Source organism: Nipponia nippon, unplaced genomic scaffold (assembly GCF_047370975.1).
Source record: "Nipponia nippon isolate SJK-2023a ecotype South Korea unplaced genomic scaffold, ASM4737097v1 scaffold_4, whole genome shotgun sequence".
In the NCBI taxonomy this organism is placed as follows: Eukaryota; Metazoa; Chordata; class Aves; order Pelecaniformes; family Threskiornithidae; genus Nipponia; species Nipponia nippon.
This window is the reverse complement of record NW_028262358.1, coordinates 113,279,905-113,303,070: the sequence shown is the minus strand read 5'-3', so window position 1 is coordinate 113,303,070 and position 23,166 is coordinate 113,279,905. Positions and strand designations below refer to the sequence as shown.

Below are 23,166 nucleotides of genomic sequence, written 5' to 3'. Positions count from 1 at the left end.
TTCTGCCAAAAGCAGAAACAACCTTCTTGAATTACTCTGCAGTGAATCAATCTCTTTTCAACAGAAGCATTAAAAACCTCTAGGTTTCATTCATTCACAGAATAATGCATATATTTTGCTCAGTAGTGTTTGTTTGAATTACAACCACATGGAATTCAGAACAATGCCAGTGTGGCTGCATGGACCTGCTGAAAATTCTCAAAATTCCGTTTTAAATTGTTTCTGCTACAAGACCTGATTAAGCATAGCAGTTATCTACAATGTACTAGTTTTTCTGCTGCTCCATTTTTCTTGCCATCTCCAGTCACTGCTTGACAAAACTAATTTTTAAATGGTCCTTGTTTTGCATTTCTAGCACATCTCAAAAAAGTGAGGAAACAATTATGCTTTTGATCAAAGAACAGATCATGAGCTAATCATACATATTCTCTCAGCTGTCCTCATGACTTCATGCTAGAGAAAATGTCTTTCTCAAACTTATCACTTGCTTAGTATAGACTTAAACAACATCCCCATGCATTTTACACAATATAGAAGGAGTTGAGTGCCTTTGGCCCAGTTTCTGTAGCTTTCAATCATAAAGAGGTAAAAAGAAAGCATGGAGAGAAAAACATACACAGGTACGTATGAACAGATGTTGGCTTTGATTTTTTAAATTATGTTGCCCCACTTATCTGAAGGTTTCTTGGTATTTTGAATGACAAAGGTGGGTACAGATTCGCCTCTCTTGCCTTCTCTCGTGTTTAAATTTCTTTTCTGCATGCTGACTTCAGCACCAGGTTTGTCTGCACACCAGAGGTGTGGTCTCTGGGGACAGAGGGAAGGGGAAAGGGTTATAAGATGTGGATCTTATACACGGTCAGATAAAATTGTCCGAGGAGTCTTTTCCTATCCAGGATGCTGCACAGAAGAAAACAGGCATTATAAGCCTCAAGGCACTCTTCTGTGACTTCTTGTGCAGAATGTCTACCCCTGAGGCTTACAGGAATGCCCACAACCAGGAGAAGGGATTTAGCCCAGCACTGAAAGACTGTAGTATTAGGAAATGGAAAACACATTAGAAACTTGTGTTAACCCCAACTGGAAAACGTAGAGCAACTCATTTTACTTCCAGCCAATCAAACCTTCAAGAGAACTCGTACTGTTTTATTTTCAAGTATCTACTTTTAGATGTCCACCTTATCTCTCTGTATAAGGCTTCAGGTTTGATTCGGCATAAGGGTGAAGTGAGGCAACATTCTAGGTGTTTGTATGTTGGATTTTGCCTTGTTTTGTAAGAGCTATAGAATTTCCTGTCTGAAGATTGTTGGTTCACTTTCATCTTCTCATCTCTAATTACATTTATTATATTCCAAAAGACTAGAAATAAACCAAATTCTATGCTAACCTGAAACTTAAGAGTGGAGGATGAGGATTAGGGCAGAGAATTTGTTTAGTTTTGATCTAAGGTAGATCAAAACCAAACAAAATCTTTGGGGCCTGAGAAAATAATCTACTGACTCTCAAAATTCCCTTATGTACTCCAGATCTTCTCCCCTCAACTAATGCTAAAATGTCTTAGCACTGAGCCAGAAGAAATTGGCTGAGTTTATACCTTTCTTTTGCTCCCTTGCAGTTTCCTGTTGGTCAGTGAGCTGTACACCAACCTCTCTGGTCTGGTGTGGCCCAGGAAATTGCAAATATTTTCAGCTGTGTCAGGTTCTGCATATGCAAGTTAGGAGGTTCAAAGGGAAGTTTAATTGACACTAATCCTCATCTTGACTTTTGCTTACCTCCTCTTCTTTCCCACTAAGCCTTCCCACCTTCCCACCTCAAAGCCACAGAAGCTTTACAATTTTTCTTATAAAAATATATATATTTAACCCTTTGGCAATCTCTTAATGCCCTTTTATTAAATCCCTTAACTCCTTTTATTAAGTCCAGGGTAATTAAAATGATTATAAACCTCTCTTGAGAGATTATACCCTTTAATCACAGTGCATATTTGCTGAGATGTAGGCGACATTTTTTGGTATATCAAATATAAAAATACTTTGGGCAAAGATGTTTAATAACAATTTTTAAAACTAAGATCTTGATTAAGGAGGTTTAGGGCATTAAAAATCATATCTACATGTGGTCACAACGAAACATTGAAGGACTTCAAATACTTTTCCACATATACAATGGCACAGTTATAATCAGGTTTCTCAATTTATTTCAACTCCAGCTCCTCAGCTGGCATAATCTGTCCTAATGCCATTGACTCCCAAGGTGCTACACTACTTTATATCAGCTCAGTTTTCTGGACAACCAGAACAAATGCACAAGTAAAATTCCTTCTTGGGTCATTATTCCCAGCCAATGAAAGAAAAATCGAGGACTTTTCTTCTGGAGTGAGCTTGGATCTCCTGTCTGGGACTCCCAAACTGTGCACTCATCCCATCGGCACCAATAGTAAGGTGAATGCATCCCCTTGAAAATACATATGGTCGGATGTTGTTGCAGTATGGTTGTGCACAAAGTAAGTAAGTTTAGGAACCCTTGTTCCAGTGTAAAATATAAATGTGCACTGAACTTCTATCATCAAGGTCTGGGTTTTAATTAGGACATTATTGGTTAGAACTTCTCACTCACAAATGTATACTTCATTGTCATGCACATAGGTCATCAAATAGGACCAAGTGGTATGAAGTCAGCCCTCAACAGTTACTAATCTTTCTTTTAGCTATTGGTAAGTCATTTAATCTCTATGTTCCTTCTGTTTCTTCATATACAGCTTGAATTTCAGGTGACACTTCTAAGACCAAGCTCTCAAGCATTCAAAAGCTGAGTCTTCTTTGAGGGAAACACATAAGTGATTATACACACATTAGAGGCTGAAGGCACTCTTATAAAGTTGTAGAATGACACGGATCTGTATAGAAAGTATTTATTCACTCTGACACTTGCTACTAGACTTATCCCTGAAATGTCAAAATTAAAGAGTTCTGAAAAGAAATAAATTAGACATCCAAGATTTGTTTTGTTTTATTGCCATTCTATATTAACAGTGAGGAAAAACATTAATTTAAAAAATTTTCAGTAGGATAGAAGGCCAAATGCCTTAATCTTGACCACTTTCAATTGCTATTTATTTTCACTGATGCTTATATAACTAAAGCATCCAAGCACTTCATCTTGTCAACACCAGCAGCAGAAAAGAAAGATATGATTTTATTTATCAAAAGAGTTCATGATAACTTAACTGCTCCTTGGTTAATAGTGAATGCATATGCTTAAAATACTCCAGAAAATAACATTCAGTCTTTAAAATGTACTACTGACAAAAGTGAAACAATATTAATTAATATGCACTATTCTATTTTATTCTAACTGGATGCTTGTGTTTTCATAAAGTAGTCTTTGACAAACAAATGTCACTAAGAAATTAAGAACTCAAAAAATGGGAAAGAATATAAACTACCATGCAATTTAACTTGGCATACCTACAATTTTCATTTAGAAGTCTTGGAAGGTCTTGAGTTCTTACTTTATACACTCCTACTGAAGTCAACAGACCTGTAGCCACTCAGCAAGTATTCAGCAGCTCACAGAATGGGACCCTGTATTTTAGACTTAAATAAAAAAAATTACATTGAGGGATAATATAACTAGTCGGAAAGGTGAGACTGCAAAGGAAAAAAAGATGTGACTCATTTAAGTGTTTGAATGAAAGGAGGAATTGACATAGGGTGATATGGAACAGTTATTGAAGACCACAGGAGCTGTGAAAAGACGTAATTTCTTTAAAGAAACAGAGAAATAAAGTTATAAGGACTACTGGAGTAAGGTTATAGAAACAACTGAAGGGAAACACTGAAATAAGAGGCCCCAAAACAGATCTAGCTGTAAAAGTTAATAGTGATTTTTCTAAATGTTCATCTATTTTCTGTTTTTCTTCTGTGGTTTTTTTTTACATTGAAAAGAATGTGATATGTGCTATCTTTTAATTTAATTTAAAATGTTGTCAGTATATCAACATCTGAAATGTATCAACATGCCCTGTAATGAGCTTTGTGTAGGTGTGAGAAGGAGAAAATAAGGTCCTGCCCACCATGCAATATGGTAACGCAAGAGATGTTTTATGAAATTTTATCAGTAATGCAAGCAATTTTCTGGCAATGATGAATATTGCTATACATTGATGATAAGCAGGACATGTGAGAGGATAAAAGAAATCCAAAGATGCTAAAAAAGATTCTATGGTGGCATGACTGGCTGGGTAGATGAGGGGAGAGCAGTGGATGTTGTCTACCTTGACTTCAGCAAGGCTTTTGACATTGTCTCCCATACCATCCTCATAGGTAAGCTCAGGAAGTAGGGGTTAGATGGGTGGACAGTAAGAAGGATTGAGAACTGGCTGAATGGCAGAGCTCAGAGGGGTGTGATCAGCAGTGCAGAGTCTAGTTGGAGGCCTGTAGCCAGCCGTGTTCCCCAGGTGTCACTACTGGGTCCAGTCTTGTTCAACTTGTTCATCAATGACCTGGATGAAGGGACAGAGTGTACCCTCAGCAAATTTGCTGATGATACAAAACTGGGAGGAGTGGCTGATACACCAGAAGGCTGTGAAGCCATTCAGCAAGACCTGGACAGGCTAGAGAGTTGGGCGGAGAGGAACCTAATGAAGTTCAACAAAGGCAAGCATAGCATCCTGCACCTAGGGAGGAATAACCCCATGCACCAGTACAGGTTGACCTGCTGGAAAGCCACTCTGTAGAGAAGGACCTGGGAGTCCTGGTGGACAACAAGTTAACCATGAGCCAGCAATGTGCCCTTGCAGCCAAGAGGGCCAATTGTATCTTGGGGTGCATTAGGAAGAGTGTGACTAGCACGTTGAGGGTGGTTACCCTCCCTCTCTACTCTGCCCTGGTGAGGCCACATCTGGAGTACTGTGTCCAGTTCTGGGGTCCCCAGTTGAAGACAAGGAACTACTGGAGAGAGTCCAGCAGAGGGCTGTGACGATGATTAGGGGACCGGAGCATGTCTCTTATGAGGAAAGGCTGAGAGAGCTGGGTCTGTTTAGCCTGGAGAAGAGGAGACTGAGAGGGGATCTTATCAACGCTTATAAATATCTTAAGGGCGGCTGTCAGGAGGATGGGGGCAGCCTCTTTTCAGTGGTGCCCAGTGACAGAATAAGGGGCAATGGGCACAAACGGAAACACAAAAAGCTCCCTCTGAATATGAGGAAAAACTTCTTTACTTCGAGGGTGACAGAGTACTGGAACAGGCTGCCCAGAGAGGTGTAGAGTCTCCTTCTCTGGAGATATTCAGAACCCGCCTGGATGTGATCCTGTGCAACCTCCTCTAGGTGAATGTGCTTTAGCAGGGGGGCTGGACTAGATGAGCTCCAGAGGTCCCTTCCAACCCCAACCATTCTGTGATTCTGTAAAGTTATGGAGATGCTATTATGGACAACCAAAGCAAAAAGTGTATGAGTGTTGCAGAAAAGATGAACTAGGCGGAACTGGGTTTAAGATTACTTGACTAGTTTAAGAAAAACCTTTAAGATGTATAAGTGAAATAAAATGAGTGGAAGACAGAAGTAGTAGGACTCAACTTGTAATTTAAGGCACTGAAATTAAGTGTTAATGCATAGGTGTTTACATGTTCACTGTGTACCTCGAGTTCCTTTTATAGCCAATGGAGGGCTAATCAATACAGTGAACTGAACCTAGAGAACTAATTCAGTTCATCCTAAAATAGACACCTACACTGAATCACTCTCCAGACTTCACTGACTATGATAGCACCTAGATGTCAAGCTCTCAGTTAGATATCTGCAAAGAGACATCCAGATTTAAGTCTCTCAAGCTGAACCCCACATTAGACATCTACAATGTTGGTGCCTGTGTCTGGTCACCCAAGGCTTCTCTATAAGCAACACAGAAAAATGAGTACTTCTAGGGTGAGATTAATTTGTGTTATTTTAAATATTTATTTAAGGATTAAATTAATTGTGCATTAAAAATAACTGTTTTCTTTATTGACTAAAAAGAGTTGGTATCTGGTCAGATGAATCCCCCTTGCCTCCTTCATGGTAACTTACCTGAGGGAGGCAAAAGGAAAGACAAGAAGCAATAAATCAGATCAGCATAAAAATGTTTAAAGGCTGAAGATAATAGAAATTCTTGAAGTACGTTACATCGTTACACAGCTTCATCAGCAGCATTAATGTATGTTTGAAAGAAGTGCTCATAAATATATGGGTTCAGAACACTGTGATAGATCCAATGTTATCTTGTACACCTATGTTCCTATTCCACTCATGCAAGAAATAATAAATTGGAGTTGAAGCACATTGTGGTTTACCCAGGCTTGTTTGGGCTGAAGTAGGGCTTTTAGAGAAATGTATCTAATCAAAATTATTGAGGATGTGACTCAGGAATGGTGCCTGGGAACCCTGACCAAAACTAATGATTGTAGGAAAAAAAGAGAAACAAAAAGCCCTCCGAAACACAGTTTACAGTACATTTTTGATGACCCAGTTTCTAGATAAAACTGAATATGTTTGCATCCCTGTTAGATTTTGGTTTACACTAAGAATTTTCTAACTCTTACTTAAGAGTACATGCAATGCTAAAGGGATCAACCAAACATGTTCCCAGTTTCTTAGAGTGGAGGCATATCAAGCATGAGCCTCTAAACATCTCTTTAAAAATAAAAAAATAGAAAAATAAAAAAATTAAAAATAAAACATAAAAAATAAAAAATAAAAATAAAAAATAAAAAAGCATTGCCACTTTCAGGGAGAGGCTGTTAGATATCACTATTCTCATTTTAGCACCTGATTTAGGAATCTAAATATTACTTTCTAGCTCTTTGGGACCAAATTCACAGATGCTGTGCATGTGCCTAAACTGCTTTTAGTTTCACAGGACAAACATTTACCCAAACCATTTGGTGTTAGGAAACTTTGTAGATTTGAGTATTACATGCTGTCACATCTATGTCTATGTTTAAATAATTGTGACTTTCTCGATCCTATCTTCAACTGCTACTAACTCCAGTCTCCTGATTTTTCACTGATCACATTTGTAAAGTGACCAAAATGCTGCTGAAGCTCTGAACATAATGAACTGCTCAGAGACTTACTTAGGGGAAGCCAAAGTTTCATGATGTTCTTGAACTGAGACAGCGAACCCCCAACTCACCAGTAGTGCAAAATCTTGTAGACACACTCTGATTGCATCTAAGACATTAACACCTTATGGGTCTTTCCACATACAGCTGGAAATAGCTGATGGGTAGAAAGACTGCATGATGTTGCCCACAAAAAATACGGAAATTGAATGTGCTGCTTGCTAGGACAGTCCTTTTGGATACCACACCAAGCCGAGTGGTGCAGTTGATGCACCTGAGGGATGGGATGCCATCCGGAGGGACCTGGACAAGCTCAGGAAGTAGGCCTGTGTGAACCTCATGAGGTTCAACAAGGACAAGTGCAAGGTCCTGCACATGGGTCGGGGCAACCCCCAGTATCATCAATATGTACTGGGGGGTGAAGGGATTGAGAGCAGCCCTGATGAGAAGGACTTGGGGGTACTGGTGGATGAAAAGCCAACCGTATTCTGGGCTGCATCAAAAGAAGCGTGGCCAGCAGGTCAAGGGAGGTCATTCTGCCCCTCTACTCTGCTCTGGTGAGACCCCACCTGGAGTCCTGCATCCAGCTCTGGAGCCCTCAGCACAGGAAAGACATGGACCTGTTGGAGCGGGTCCAGAGGAGGGCCACAAAAATGATCAGAGGGATGGAACACCTCTCCTGTGAGGAAAGGCCGAGTGAGTTGGGGTTGTTCAGCCTGGAGAAGAGCAGGCTCCAGGGAGACCTTATTGAGGACTTTCAGTACTTAAAGGAGGCTTATAAGAAAGATGGGGACAGACTTTTTAGTAGGGCCTGTTGCAATAGGACAAGGAGTAATGGTTTTAAACTAAAAGAGGGTAGATTCAGACTAGATATAAGGAAGAAATATTTTACAGTGAGGGTGGTGAAACAGTGGACCAGGTTGCCCAGAGAGGTGGTAGATGCCCCATCCCTGGAAACGTTCAAGGTCAGGTTTGACAGGGCTTTGAGCAACCTGATCTAGTTGAAGATGCCCCTGCTCATTGCAGGGGACGTTGGACTAGATGACCTTTAAAGGTCCTTTCCAACCCAAGCCATTCTATGATTCTATGATTCTGTAAAACATCCAATTTTAATTCCTGCTGTGGAACACCTGCAAGAATACAGTCAAGCATCACCACTGGCTATTAGGTCTGGTTTCATCCCCTTGTTTGCATGATTAGTTACTTTACATTTGTGGGGAAAATAATGAAGTCTTTCCCATTTGCACATGGGTGGTGTTTTCATTTTTTTCCTTCACATTCCTCATACCAAATCAACATTTATCTCATAACCCCCCACACAGTCTACAGATGAATTTCTACCTTAAAGACACTGGCATGTAACTCCAAGGGTGTAAATATCAAAGACAGTGCCATTTTCTTTCTTTGACATTGTTCCTTTCCGAACATTTGCTCCAAATAGAATATTAATAAAGTGCCCAATTTAATGACAATTTTAGAAGACAGAGATAATTTCTAGACTAAAAAGCAAATTCATAACAATATTTCAAGGATATTTTAAGATTGATCGTAGGAATTTAAAATAAAGAAATGATCTAAGTGGTTTTGAAAATGTTTTATGAGGATTCCCAGCTACTAGCCACCACTGAACTCTGTATATGATACCGGATAGTTCTCTCATCTCCTACATCATGAATTGCAATATTGATTACACATTTAAATTAAATTAATTACAATAGTAATTATAATGTAGTTATTATTAAGCCTATGTCATACTGAAGAAACAAGGTTATGCCTAAATGTAATTGCCATGCATTGCACAAGAAAAAAGCTAATTGTATACAGATACTAAAAATATCAATCCAAATAATATTCTAATTTGTTACATACATACATTGCTTTGTTGTATGAGGAAGTGAAATCTTTGAATGCTAAAATACTACATACTTATTTCTGATGGTGTTAGGAAGCAAAATGGAGATAAGTGCCATTGAAATATTTTATTTTATTTTATTTTATTTTATTTTATTTTATTTTATTTTATTTTATTTTATTTTATTTTATTTTATTGCAACTAAAATTACTATGCCAATTAAATTAACTATATATCCTGCATTCATCCACTGTTTTATTCTAAGAAACAAATCTATTAACCTGCAGTTTTCTCCAAATAATTACTTTAAATTTCATCTGGTAAGATCAACTATGGATCAAGCAACTTGTTTATGATACACAGCAGCAATGAAGAAGCCCTTAATATAGTTCATGTAATCACCCCTTTCACGTTGTAATCACTCTTTCTCCACGAGCAGTATTTGGACCCCTTCCAGTAAAAGCCCAATGTAGATGCTCTGAACTGTCCTCTGGGAAGAGCCTGTGTCTCTCTGGTGACTACATAAGGAGAATTAGGAAGCTAAGCAGCTAGGTGCTTGAAACTGTGTAATGCTTGTAATGCTTGTAGATTTGAAGGTGTAACTAAACAGACGCAGAAAACATGATTCATCCTACCTCTAATATAAAACTACACTATATTTAGCTGTTAGACACTGCTTTTTTGGACAACAGGACTCTTGTCATAATTTTATGATGATTGATATAGCAACTCACAGGAACACAATCTAACCTCAGCTTCAGACAGATAACATAGAAGACAGTTCTCCCTAAATGCATGCAGTATAGAAGATAGAAAGCAGATAGAAAGCAGTAAATACTTGAAGCAGACAAATGAGCCTGGGAAATTGGGAGCATAGAATAAGAAAAAAAAAAAATCTTATTTTACCGTAAAATGAAAATGTCTCCACTTATCTAAACAATGATGTCAGATGGAAGAACTATAGCATGGCGAATCATATAGCTCACAAGTAGAGCAGCTGTGATAGTATATATGGAGCCTAACAATGATTACGCATATGAAATGTAACTCAACAGTTCAGAGATCAGTAACAAATAGGTCATAATTCAGTTGCAAGTCTGATAAATTTTAAGTCTGATAAGTCTACACACCCATCCATTTCATCATGGAGTTAAAAATACTTGCCATTAATTGTACTTACTTTGTAGGTACTTTTTTTTCATTTCTGCATTATTTAGGTGTGTCATACTGTGATCATAAACACAGGAAACAAAATACCTTTGTTTGTTTGCTTTCTCTTCAAAGGACCAAGTGGACAGTCTTGTTACTTTGTTACAATACACACTTGGCTTTATTTAGCAGCGCTCATGAATCAACACATATGGAATCTATACATACAACATACATACAAGGAATCTTCCCAGCTCAGAGATCAAGAATTCATTTTATCTTCTCTAAGTTGACCGTTGCTCAAATATATATCTAATTAATTTCATTGAAAGAAGGATCTGGCCAGTAAGGGCACAAACCTGGATGAGAATCACAGATCTGCAGGCAGGGGAAATTATAACCTCATGCAACCTAACAGCAAAATGCCAGGTTTACTGTGGCCAAGCCTCCTTGCAGGGTCAGCAGAAGCAGATAGGCAGCAAAAACTAGCGTGTGGCAGCAGATTGGAAAAGGTAGCCCAGCAGAAGTGAAAGCTTGTCCGCACACAGACCAAGGGCTCTGAATTCAGGCAGTTGCTGAGGCAAGTTGGTGCTCTGCTTATCAATGCTCCAGTGGTAGCCAAAAGCGCTGGGGCAAAAAACGCTGTGCTGGCCCTACAATCAGCTTCTCTTCTGCATTTTGCACCATTACTTTCCTGTGAGATTTCTGGAATTGTTGTGTATCTTGTGTTTCTACTGAAATTCCTGCTTACTTGAAGGGGTCGTTGTGACACCTCAAACCCCTTTAAGTTTGATGGCTTTGGGCTCCTGAGAGAAGAGACGTCATGCATAGTTTAGGTACAAAGGGGAAGAGAAAGGGAAGGGGAAGGGGAAAAAGGGGAAATGGAGACAGGGAAAAGAAAGGAACCCAGGTATAAATTATGAAGCATTCGCCAAGAGCGTGATAAACAACATGGTACATAAAAAAGTCATTAAATTAATGATCTTGAACTTAAAACTTTAAATAAAATTAAATCTTCTGATTTAAACCAGCCACAAGCCAGGAAATTAAGGCTTAAGAATGGGATCCTTTTAAAGTAATTTTATTCTAGCTTGGTTTATCAGTATACTTACCAGGAGCGAATGTGCCCTCTGCAAATTATACACATCATGAAATCTCAAGCAGTCCTGCCAAGACGTGGTGATAAGTTGCTACAACAGCAGCTTGGGGTTTGAGAAATGCACTTTCCTGCACACTCATGGCAACAGGTGACCTAGTGGTAATGACATCATTAACACATTTCACCTTTTTAAGCTCTCCCCCTGGTGTTTTACTTATACTGGTTTATGGAGGAATCATTTCATTTTGGTGTTTCAAGTCCCATGTGTTCTTAGTAGTATTCTTAAGAAAATAAGCAGAAAAGTGGAAGGAGACCATCCTCTGGGATATGTGATTTGGGAGGAAACCATCCAATTCCATCAGCACATTCTGTCTTGTATGAAAAAGAACTTGGGAATTTTTATAGCAGATCAGATAAGATTGCAATCAATCTAATTCAGTTTTCCCTTCAGGAATCAGCAATACTCGTTTTTTAATAAGCAGTTATTAGGTACTTGCCACATTTTCGAACAGATTCTCCAGATAGATATGTTTGCATTTGTTATGCAAATGTAGGTATGTATATCAAAACAAAGGAATAGTGTCTCTATTGATTACTTGACTGAGTCCTTATGGACTCTTCACTCTAGATACGCAGGCAGAAGGATCTTCTGTTACTGTTGTTGCTGTGTCTCTATGTCCTTCTCTGTGTACCCTTCCGGGTACTGATTCTTCAGAAAATATTACTGAGTTGTTTACCTCTCCTTTTCAAAAGCTATCTTTCCGACACCTCTCAATTCTTTTTATCGTGTAAATACAAAGGAATCGAAAACCACTATCTTCTATTTAACAATTGTAACTTAATAACATCCTACAACTGAGATTTTTGTTTACAAAAACATTTGTCCTTGACAACTCGCTCCCTACAGCAACAATATGAAAACAAACCTATTAACTCCTGAAAGTTCTTTAAAAGAAGAAAAAAAGCCCGACAAACCCAAAGTACTGGTAGTACAGCATATAGCAGCAAACAGTACAGTACATGGGAGCATTTCTGAACTATACGGGGGCCAGATTCTATCTCCACTGACAGCAGTTGGACGTTTATCACTGAATTCAAAAGGATCAGGCCAAGACTCCCACACCGAAAAAGAGGCTTTCAGATGGGATTTGTGTTGAATATCCAAACAAATCTAAGTATTTGACACCTTTATTATACTCTAAATGCTTGGATACCACAACAATACAAGACGGAACTGGGTTGTCTCAAGAAGAGAAAGGAGAAGTAATTGCTGTCTTCAACTACCTAATGGGAGGTTACAGAGAAGGTGGAGCGAGACTCTTCTGGGAGGTTAAACACAGAAAGACAGGAGGCGATGGACAGGGGTCGCAACAAGAAAAATTCCAAATAGATAGTAGGAAAATTTGTATCAGTCATGGTAGTCAAAAATGGAAATGTGTTGTCCAGAGAGGCTGTGGAAGTCATCCTTGAAGACGTTCAAACCTTGGCTGCGTATGACCCTGAGCAACCTGATCTGACCTAGAATTTGGCCCTGCTCTGAGTGGAGGATTCAGACCAGATGTTCTCCAGAAAGAGAAGTGAAGGGAAAGGTCAGGGGATCTCTGTTCAATTTTGCATGTTCAATGCTTAGACAGTACATTCCTAGACTGTAAAGAGACAGTGACAGATCATTCTGTGATTTATTTGTTCAGAATACAACTTGCATCTGCTAGGAAAGTATTTGGCCAGTATACAGCTGTAAGGTTTTTTTTTTTTTTCATGTTATACTAAGACTAACCATAAACTCATGTTAAGAAGCCCTTGCTGGAAGTCAAGCAGGCACAGGTTAGAAAGACAATACAATGGGTGTTTGAAAAGCTTTCCTTCTCCTTCAAGAAGACCGAAATGACTTGAACCTTGTTTGAAAAAAGTACAACAGCAGTTCAAAAAAAATTGCTAATAAAATGGGTTTTGAAAATAGTTTTTGTAGCTGGTAAAATTAAATGTACCCTGTGACCGTCCACACTAATCATCTCTGACTAGCCTTCGTCTTTTACTGTTTTTTACTATACTGGGAAAGTGGAAGAAGCATGATCAAGTCCACATCAAGGGAATGAAAACAAGGATTCCATTTATGGAATGACTGTGGTCCTCAAGTACGAATTTAGAAGATATTAAGTCTATTCAGGCCAAATCTTCAAATAGCATAAACTTGTGTAGGCTTAGCTGAATCCAAATGCCGTTATACCAATTTGTGCCTGTTGAGGATCTGGATTTACTGCACTGAAATATTAGTAAGTACAATTCCCAATGTTCTTGGTACAGAAGCTGGCTGGGGCCCAAAAATGCACAGATTATGGATACACCAACAAGCTACTGCAGGGCATGGACATATGGCGCATCCATTACTGTGCTGATTTTGTCCCCATACTGCTCTTACTCTCGTTACCTCGTGGCAAACATGAGATGTTCTGTGCCTCCATCGCCAAGCAAGCTACTTCCTTTGTGGCTAAAGTAGGGGCAGATGTCCCAGACTAGCTCCTTGCGAGTTGATCCTTAAACTACTTACTGGCCATTTGGTCATTAATCCATACCTTATTTTTCAGGTTTAGTGTGGGGAAAGACAATGTCAGTAATACCTCTACAGATTAGAAAACAAAACAACTCCTGGGTCTCAAGGAGCTTACTAAAGTGACCAAACATATACCACAGACTTAAACATCTTGCTTGCTGTCACACCAAATGCCATCACACCTCTTGAGACAACCACCTGCCAAGTTTCATTGTTCATTTGACGCACGCTTCATAGCTCTGTATCTTCCCTGGGATCTTTAATTTTACTAACTTAGCACAAGTAGTAACAAGCAGGATCTTCAGCTACAAACAAGAACATTAATTCTCCTATGCAATGATGGACCGCTTTAAGGATAAGCCTTTTGTAATGCAAATAAGAACAGCAGTCAAGCAAGATCTTTGTTTACTACAAATATTTCATTTTCTGTGCTGTAGCAAGGGTACCTCCATCATTTAATTCTCCACTTGTCTACCACACTGAGGCCAGTCCCTTAGCAGAAGCATGGTAGCTGTGTTTCTGATCCCTCACGGTTCCTGCGTACAGTGGATATTCCAGAAGTCTTCACAAGACACAGGAGTCTTTCCATTAACTGTGGTACATTCAGTCCCCTGGGATGATCCTGACATCACAAGAGACATCTGAAGTATGAAAGAATAAAAAAGGTCCTGGCTGGCTGACTTTTTGTAGAGCATCACCTAAAGTTTGAGAGTTTAAGTGCCCAGGATATGGGACCATGTTTTTGTATTTCATGAACATTGAGAAGTTAAAGATTTTATTTAGAAGAACTTCATTTAAAAGAAAAATAGTAAATGGCACATCATGTAATTGCTATTTATTTTCATAAACATGAGGTATTTCAAAGTGCTATAAGACGCAGCACTAAATGTACATCGTTGGAAGAAATGAAACACAGAACTTTGCAGTTACCCAGTTCTATGCACCAAACATTAACAAATACATTAACTGGAAGAAACAGGCTAGGAAAAGGCATATATAGTAAATTTCTTTACAAAAGTTTCTTAGTTCAAAAAAGTGATAAAGTAATATCTACTCAAAACTTTCACAACTCATTTTCATACGAAAATATAAGTATCAAATTTAGTTATGTATCAGCATCATACTAAAGTATACAGGCAATGTAAGAATTAGTACAGTACATAACAGAGATTAACAATATATTTGTATACAAAAACATGCTCCTCAAACATTGAGGTATTACAGTACTTAGGTATGAACTTCCAGTCTAATACTGGTAGCAAAAGCCACCTCTCATAACCCAAGACATGTACAAAAGGCAAGTGTGTAGATGGTATTTACAGAAAATTCCCACAGGGGTACAAAATGCCAACCCCTAAAGTAACATCTGTTAAAACATAAGCACCATAAAACTTAGGAATGAACGTTTTAAAACTCAACTAGATGTCATCAGCAGCTCCAAATGCTCACAACAATTAAAAAAAAAAAAATCCCCACCATCTACAGTTCTTAAGAAGAAAAACAAAGGCAGTCCATTGTTGTTTGGTAGTCTTGCAAAAAACTCCTTGCAAGAACATCCATTTGCTCCGTACCCGGATAATATAGTTTGTCGATTACTTCAGGGACTGGATTGAAAGTAAAACCAACATTCTTAACGTCAAAAAACACAATTTTTTTTAAAGAATCAAAAATGTGCAAAGTGGCAATGACTGTCCTGGTCAGCCAAAACAAAACAAAACAAAACAAAGTTTAGCAAGTCCGCTTGTATTCTATTTTCTTTAGCAATTGTTGTTGCCTGGCTTGCAATTTTTCCTTTTCTAGCAATAACTTCTGCTCCTCTGCCTGAAGGGAATGAACATATTCAGTGGCTTTTTTCAAGATCACAACTTTTGCAGCTTTCTCATTTTTAACCAGTTCTGGAACATGGTCCCTTAACGTGAGGAAACTTGACCGTAGATCATTACGCCGTTGACGCTCCAGGATATTATGGTTGCGTCGACGTTCACTATCCTCTGAATCAGAGTTTCGAGGACTTGAACTCTTAGACTTTGGTTGGATCGTGGGTTTTACTGGACGGGGCACCTCGGTTTTTAACTTTTTCTGTGGTGGAGCATCTTCATTCTCCATGTATGGAGAAGGAGCGGCATAATTATGCTGCTGGTGAATTGGTGCGCAACGCTTTAAAATCAGTTCATTCTGCTGTGTCCTGACTGACGGAAAAGTGGTATTTTTAGGACGCACTGTAATAGTAAGGGTGGTAACAGCCTTGTTGGAGGAGGAGCGTCTTTTCTCCACTGTCACAACATCTATTTCTTCTTCTTCATCCTCTTCCTCCTCATCTTCATCATCTTTTGGTAAAAGAAAATGGAAAATAACATAGACGTTATTCTCACAGAAAATACTCCAAACAAGTAGCAACCCAGATGTATTTATTAACAAAATATGTACAGTAAAAGCAGCAGTGAAATAACCGATGGCAAAAACAGGGTGTGCCTACCATCTGTAGTCAGATATAGATCTGGAAAAGTATGTAATATACATGAAATGACTGCAGAACAGTGATTTCTGAAAGTTTAATAAGTTTAATGAGTTTTTTTTTAAAACACTTCTAATTTTCAATCAAAGCGGGGCTACCACCCACATAATCACAGCGGCAGAAAAGTTTTTTAGACAGAATGTATGTATTTTGAATGGAATCGTAGAGTTGCAGTACAAAAGGCATGCACAGTGCCACAGCACAGCCCTCGCTTGGTAGAAAAGCGGCCGGAAAACGAAACAATCGCTGGGTTTGTTCTGAGGCAGAAGGTGAAGCTGCTCCAGCCGGGGACCCTTTAAGCCGGCGCTTGGTGCACTGCCAAGAAGACAGCTGTTGGAAGTGCTTCCTCACCCAAAGCTGTCAAACCAGACATTAAAGGGACAGCAGGCTTTGAAACCCGGGACGGATCACCAAGTTTATGGCGATAGTCACACGGACCAGCTCATCTACACACGCAAAACCACGTTTCAGCCCGAGTGGACTTCTCTGCAGGCACGGACAGATGTTTCTGGGCATTTTAGGTTCTGTCAGTGCAAGCGTAAAAGCGCTGCTCTGAGGGGTCCCGAGCCTGCTCCAGCCTTCCCAAATCAGGCCTTAGGGCACACGCGGTCATCCCCCACGAACCCCGTCCCCAGAGTGACAGTGGCGGCCCGCTCTGCCCACCAGCCCCCCTCCCCGGGCAGCCGCTGGGACGGGGTACGCCAGCCCCAGCGGGCAGGAGAAGGGAAGGAAGCCCCGGGGGGTCCCCAGCACCACGCAGCCCCCCTGGGCCGGGCCTGCTGCCCGGTGAGGCTCCCGCCCCGCCGCGCCCCCGGGCCGGCTGGTGCTGCCAGGACAGAAGGCCGGGAGCCGGCCGCCCCCGGCTCTGCTGCCCCGGCGGGGGCCCCGCCGCTGCCGCCGCCGCGCCTGCTGCCGCCTGCCGGCCGCCCCGCGCCCCGCACCGCCCCTCCGTGCCGCCGACGGGGACCAAAGCGGGGGCTCAGCCGCCCCCGCCGGGCCCCCGGAGGCAGCACCAACACCCCCCACCCCGGCCCGGGGACGGGGCGGCCGCGCACCGCCAGCGCTTACCCGAGTCGCTGAGGGTGTCGTCCCCGGAGCTGCTGCTGCTGGCCCGGCTCTCCCCGGCGGGGCGCGGCGGGCGGCCGCCCCGCGGAGCCCCGCCGCCCGCTGCCACCGCGCCGGTGCGGCCCGCCACCGCCTCCCGCTTGTTGACGGGGAAGGGGAAGACCACGGCCGGGTCCACGCACTCGGGCACGGCGCCTCCCAGCTCCGCCCGGCCGCTGGAGGCGGCGGGGCTGCCCGCGGCGGCGGCGGCCCCCGGGGGCGGCGGTGGGGCGGCGGCGGCGGGCGCCTTGCCCTGCAGCTTCTCGCTGACCGCCCGCTCCAGCTTCTCCCGGGCGGAGAAGCCGCTCCACATGCAGTCCTGGATGATGATGGAGTTGAGGTTGTTGGTCACGCCGAGGCCCGTCTCGAAGAAGTCCCCTCCGTCCGAGCCGCCCCACAGGTCGGCCTCGGGGGGCAGCAGGAGCAGCTCGGACGCCCAGTCCAGGGGGTCGGCGGGGCGACAGCCCCCCAGGGCCGCCCCTCCCCACGGCACCGGGGCCCCCCCCGGGGGGTGCTCCTGGAGCCCGGCCCGGCTGGGAGACAGGGGAGGGGTGGGCAGCAGCTCAAACTTTTTCCAGATGTCCTCCCCGGGGGGAGCGGAGTCCGGCCCGCACAAATAAAAATCATCTTCGTCAGGGTAGAAACAGGGCTGCAAAGAGTCGAACTCGAGGTCTGGGTTTTTACTGACCATTCCTGGCATTACGGGTCTCTTCTTGCTGATCCCTGGGTCGGGCAATGGTTTTAGAAACAGGTTTTATGGGTATTTCCACCAAGGGGAAGAAGAGAGGTTCTCCCAAGACCTGAAACTAAACCAAAAATAAAAAAAACAACCACAATTAAAACACGAAGAAACAAACAGACACGAATGTGACTCCCTTCCTCTTAACCGGAGGGGAAAAAAAAAATAATCCCATCATCAATAGCAAGAAAGAGGGAGCCTTTTGCAAGTTGAGAAAAAATGCCTCTCACACACCTTTCCTCCCGACTCAAGATATTCAGAGAAAAGCGACCAGGTAGTGCTCCCACACGCAAAGCTTTCCGCCGTCCCCGGCGCTCCGTGAGGACACAAAACCAGCCGGCAAGGTCCAGCAAGGATGCAAAGCACCTCTTGTGCTTGTGCACATAGCACTCGCCCGCTCTCCCCAAACTGCTTCAAACGCTCACAACAGCAGAGTAACTGTAGACAGATGCAAGGCTTTGATACCGTAATCTCTCCAGAAAGCTCTCTTAATATACCAGCAAAAGTAGAGGAAGTTTACTCCTTTTGTCATCTGCGGAGCAGTGCAAAGGGGAGAGAGAAGGATGCAAAGAAGGGGGCGGAGGGGCTCTTTGCAACTTCGCAAATCGCCAGTTCGTTCACTCAAAGCGAGCCAGAGAAATCCGCACAAAACACAAGGGGGGGAAGAGGAGGAGGGGAAATTCAGCAGCAACAGAAATGATCAACCTTATGTAATAATCTCACGCACAAAAATGCATTAAAACCACCCCGGCGCCACCAACAAAGCCTCCTGATTTGCCAAGAAGGTACGGGAAGTTTTTTTTTCTCCCCCTTTTTCCAGTTTAAGACAAGAGCAACGGCGAGGTTGCAACGACAACAACTTTGCGCGTTCTGCCACTTCATGCAAGCAAACCTCCTGCAAACACACCGGCTTTCCAGCCCTCTCACCTCCGGAAAATGCACGCTGCTGCCCTTACCTCGGCCGGACCCCCCACTCACTAGCCACGACCAGTCAACCACAGCCCCATTCCTCTTCCGAGACCTCAGTTGCATCAGACATTAAAAAAAAAAAAAATTACTTAAAGCCCAAACGAGACATTCAGCGTCTCCCTTCAGCTCGGTTAAGGTAACGCGAAGGGAAATCGTTCTGCTGGGTTCAGAACAGCTGACGCTGAAACGGAGACCAAAAGGGGGAAAAAAAAAAATCCATTAAAAGCCTTATGATGAAATGCAAAGAAACGAGCCCGGCTCAGCTGCTCTCCCCCTGCCCCGCCCCCTGATCACTTCCAGTATTGTACATTTTTCTACTCGTGAAATACATTAAACCGTTAAAAATGCAAAGCAGTAAAGAGGCACCTACAAAACACAGGCGATCTCAATGCGACAGCTCCAAAACAAAACAAAAATATCCTCCAGGATTTTCTTCTGCTCAGTGAAAAACCCATTCACGCACTGCAATGCCCCTGCGCTTCCTTTCCCTTCCCATCCTCCCTAGTTTAGCAACTCAAATGCTATGTGGAATTGTATTTATTTGATTGGTTTTTTGTCCTCCTGCTTATTACAGCCCAGACCCTGCAGCTTCCTCTTCTTACCTCCTTGGTGATGGTGGTGGGTGTTGCAAGGGGGAGGAGTGGCGGGGGGGGGGAAGGGGAAAAAAAAAAAAAAAGGCAAAAAAAAAAAAAAGCAGATGATCTTGTATGTTGCACTTTACTGAGCGCCCGCCCGGCCCCCGCGGCTGGCCCAAGCCTCCGCATTCACCCTTTGCTTGCAGACAGATGACTGTCACTGGTTGGCTTTGAAGCTGCTGGATATTATTAACCCCCCCAAAAGGCATTAAAAAAAGGAAGAAGGAAAAAAAAAAGCTGACACACCCGGGGAGGGGAGCATTAAAAAAAAAAAAGGAAAGCGAGAGCAGCCTAACCCCACCTCCCTGATTTCCATACAAGCAGGGAGGTGCCTGGCATTTGGCGCCAAAAGCCCCATTCGCTCTTTATTCTCTGCGAGCAGAATGAGGTCCCACTCCCGGTGCAAAAGCGCCGGGGGCGGAGCGGGGAGGGCGCCCGGCCGCCGCGGGGGGCCGGGGCCGGGGCCGCGGCCGGGCGGGCGCGGGGCTGCCCCCCGCTCCGCGCCGCTCCGCGCCGCTCCGCTCCGCCCGCCGCGACCGCTGCCCCTTTGTGTCGCCCCCTCCCCGCGCCGCCCCGGCCCCCGAGCTCGGGGAAAACGTCGCCCCCGGGCCGCCGTTCTCCCCGCCCGCGGCCGCGATCTCCCGCGGAAACACCCGGGGCAATCAAAAAAAAAAAAAAAAAAAAAAAAGAGGCATAAAGGAAGTGGCTGGAGGAGGGAGCCGCTCCGACTCTGGGCTTTGTAAATAATTAGTAATCATCACCCTGCAGTGATGGCCTCCCCGCAGGCGAGCGGGGCTGGCACGCCGGCGCCGCTGCCCCGGGCGCGGCTGCTGGCCGGGGCGGGCCCGCGGGCGGGCGGCCAGCCCCGCGCTCCCCCACGCACACCTCTCCGCCCGGCGCGGCGCGGCCCGGCCCGGCCCGGCCCCGCGGAACTGGACGTCGACACTCGGCGGGAGCCGCCGCCGCCCGCCGTTCCGCTGCCGACGGCGACACCTTGCGGAGGGCCGGCGGGAGCGGCGGCGCGGCGCGGCGCTCGCCCAGCGCCTCCGCGCATATCCCCAGCGGCGGGGGCACCCACCGCTCTCTCGCCTCCTTTCCCCGCGGGCGCGGGGGGCCGCGGCGGGGCCGGCGGCGGGACGGGACGGGACGCGACAGGACGGGAGCGCGGCGCTCTCCTCGGCGGTGCGCGGCGGCGGGTGCTATCCCGATCCCGATCGCGATCCGGCCGCCGCTCGGGGCGGCGCCTCCTCGCTCATAGGCTGCAGGTTGAGGCGGGGACTTGGGCGTCGCTCGCAGGAAGGCTGGTGGCGGCGGGCGGCCGCTTTGTGTGCGGCGGCGGAGGGGCCGCCGGGGCGCCGCGGGCGGGGCGCCGCCTCCCCGACCCGCCTCGGCCGGCGGGGGGGGCGAGCCCGGGGTCTTCAAAACCGGCGGCTGCGGGAGGCATGGCGGGGGGAGCTCGACGTCGATGAGGGCGAGGGAGGAGGGGGAGGCTTCTCCTGAGGGGAGAATAAACCTCGGTGGAGGCAGGGGTAGTGCCTGTGCCCCTTCGCCTCGTCCCCTCCAGGGGATTTTGGGAGGTCCTGCCTCTCCCCTGTGGTGATCCCCCTTTTCACCTCCATGTTGCACCTCGGTGGCCAAAACTAGGAGGCTCCACCAGCCCTTCAGTGTCCTGAGGTGGCCTTGAAAACTGGCTGGGATGCCTGGTGTGGTCCTGCAGCCCGCTGGTGTTCCGGGCACCCCCGGGCAGGCCTGGCCGCAGCGCTGGGCTGCTGGAGGTGGCACGATGGCGGCGGCTGGCCTGCCTGTGCTGCCCATGGAGGTTGGGTTGGCTGACCAAAGGTGACAACTGCTTTGAAATGGCCCCAGCCGGGGCAGGGGCCTTCGGCTAGACCCTTTGCTCCCCCAGCTCGCTCCTGCCCACCTTTTCCCCTCAGCACAGAGGTGGCTGGGTGTAGTTTTGCTGAGGAGCCTTTGGTTGGCCCTGGCTGAGAGGAGAAAGGGCACCCGGGAGGCGAATCCTTTGTACCAGAGCTTCCGAGCAAGTGCGATTCCAGCAAGCGGAGCTGAAGGTGACTTTCAGGTGTCCCGCTAGGAGTTACAACCTGGCTGGGAGGTAACAGCTGGCTGGGGTCAGCTGTGGAGGGGGCAGTGCACCGTAAAGCAGAGGAGTGCTGGACTGACTCCTGCTGGGGGTTCAGCCAGCCCCATGGCAATAAGCTGTGGGACGTTGGAGGTCAGGCTTGCCTGAACTTTTGTGATTTGGCCTCCATTCCTCTAATGCACTTTGGATTCAAGACAGGGGAATTCATTGATTAGCTAATGTGTGCTCAGTACTTCGAGGATGTGAAGTCTTATGAGAGCATTGAGCTTTATTAATTTGTGTTGGATGATTTGGCTGGACAAAAAAGGTGTGGGTGGTTGGGGTTTTTTTCCCCTCACATTTCAGTAGCCTTGAACAGGTTGCAGCTTGTGAGGAGACACGAACAGTTAGTATGTGTTTCACCAAATGTGTGAACAATTTATTTATACTCATAAACTGAGGACCTTCCTCAATTTAAAGAGTTATATGTGATTTGCTCCTTTAAAGTAATTCTTTTTGTCTTCCAAATTTCCTTTAATGCTTTTATGTAGGCAAATATTGATATGTCCATACCTTAGAGATGGACATGGGCTGCTACCTGATTTATTGTTAATTCATTATAAATTCTCACCTAGATTTTCTCAGCGGCCTTTTTAAATTTTCCTTTTTCTTTTTTTCGTATCTATGTGCGTGGGAATAAAGCTATCAACTTTTAGGAAAGTTCTACTGCAGTGTGTGATGTCTTTTGTAGTACCCTGGATGAGAACATTAATGAGGGGCAACGCTCAAGACAAATCTTTAAAGTAACTTTCATTTAAAAAAAAAAAAAAACCAAAACAAAACAACCAACCAAAACCCAAAACCCCCAGCGAACAGGAAACGGAAAGCAATATGCTGAGAAACATTGCTGTTTATGAGAATAACTCTGTTTAGGTAAAAAGACTTGTTAAAACCCCAGATCTATTGCTTTGTCTTGTACAGTTGAGAAAGACATGGAAAACATTGTGCAAAGCTTTGGAAGGACTGCACAAATCTTTGTGATGTTTTGGCTGACACTTACTTTGGGCTATTTTATCAACATTTACTGATCCCTTCTGTCCCTGAAATGGCATATATCAAGAAGCCTCAAGGCAAATGGAAACCTGAAATTCCTTGCAGTTACTGTGAATTTATTATTATGTCATTTCTCTGAAAAAACTTGGGAATTAAAATGTGCTGACACTACAGCTAGGTCCCAATATAGACCAGTTGTGCAGCAAATATTTTAAGGCATTGTAAGAATTAACTCTCTGGAAAAGTAGAAAAAGATGTATAAAAAAGTGTATAAGAGGCTAAAAGATACTTTTGCTTACACAGTGGTAAGAATCTAAGT

General features: G+C 44.3%; 1 protein-coding gene across 7 annotated transcripts; it reads right to left on the bottom strand.

Moving 5' to 3' along the window:
* Nucleotides 1-14,948: 14,948 nt before the first annotated feature.
* MYCN (MYCN proto-oncogene, bHLH transcription factor) lies at nt 14,949-20,911 on the bottom strand. Of its 7 annotated transcripts, none has more exons than XM_087775429.1 (3): nt 20,793-20,911; nt 17,336-18,177; nt 14,949-16,079 (listed from the first exon to the last, which is right to left on the bottom strand). In XM_087775429.1, the coding sequence occupies exons 2-3, from the start codon at nt 18,069-18,071 to the stop codon at nt 15,481-15,483; spliced, it is 1,335 nt and encodes a 444-aa protein (XP_087631555.1). In that variant the 5' UTR covers nt 18,072-18,177; nt 20,793-20,911; the 3' UTR covers nt 14,949-15,480. The 7 variants fall into 7 exon arrangements, with proteins under 7 accessions (XP_087631555.1, XP_087631561.1, XP_087631557.1 ...); XM_087775435.1 differs by lacking the exon at nt 20,793-20,911 and adding an exon at nt 19,682-20,052; XM_087775431.1 differs by lacking the exon at nt 20,793-20,911 and adding an exon at nt 19,450-19,599.
* Nucleotides 20,912-23,166: the final 2,255 nt, after the last annotated feature.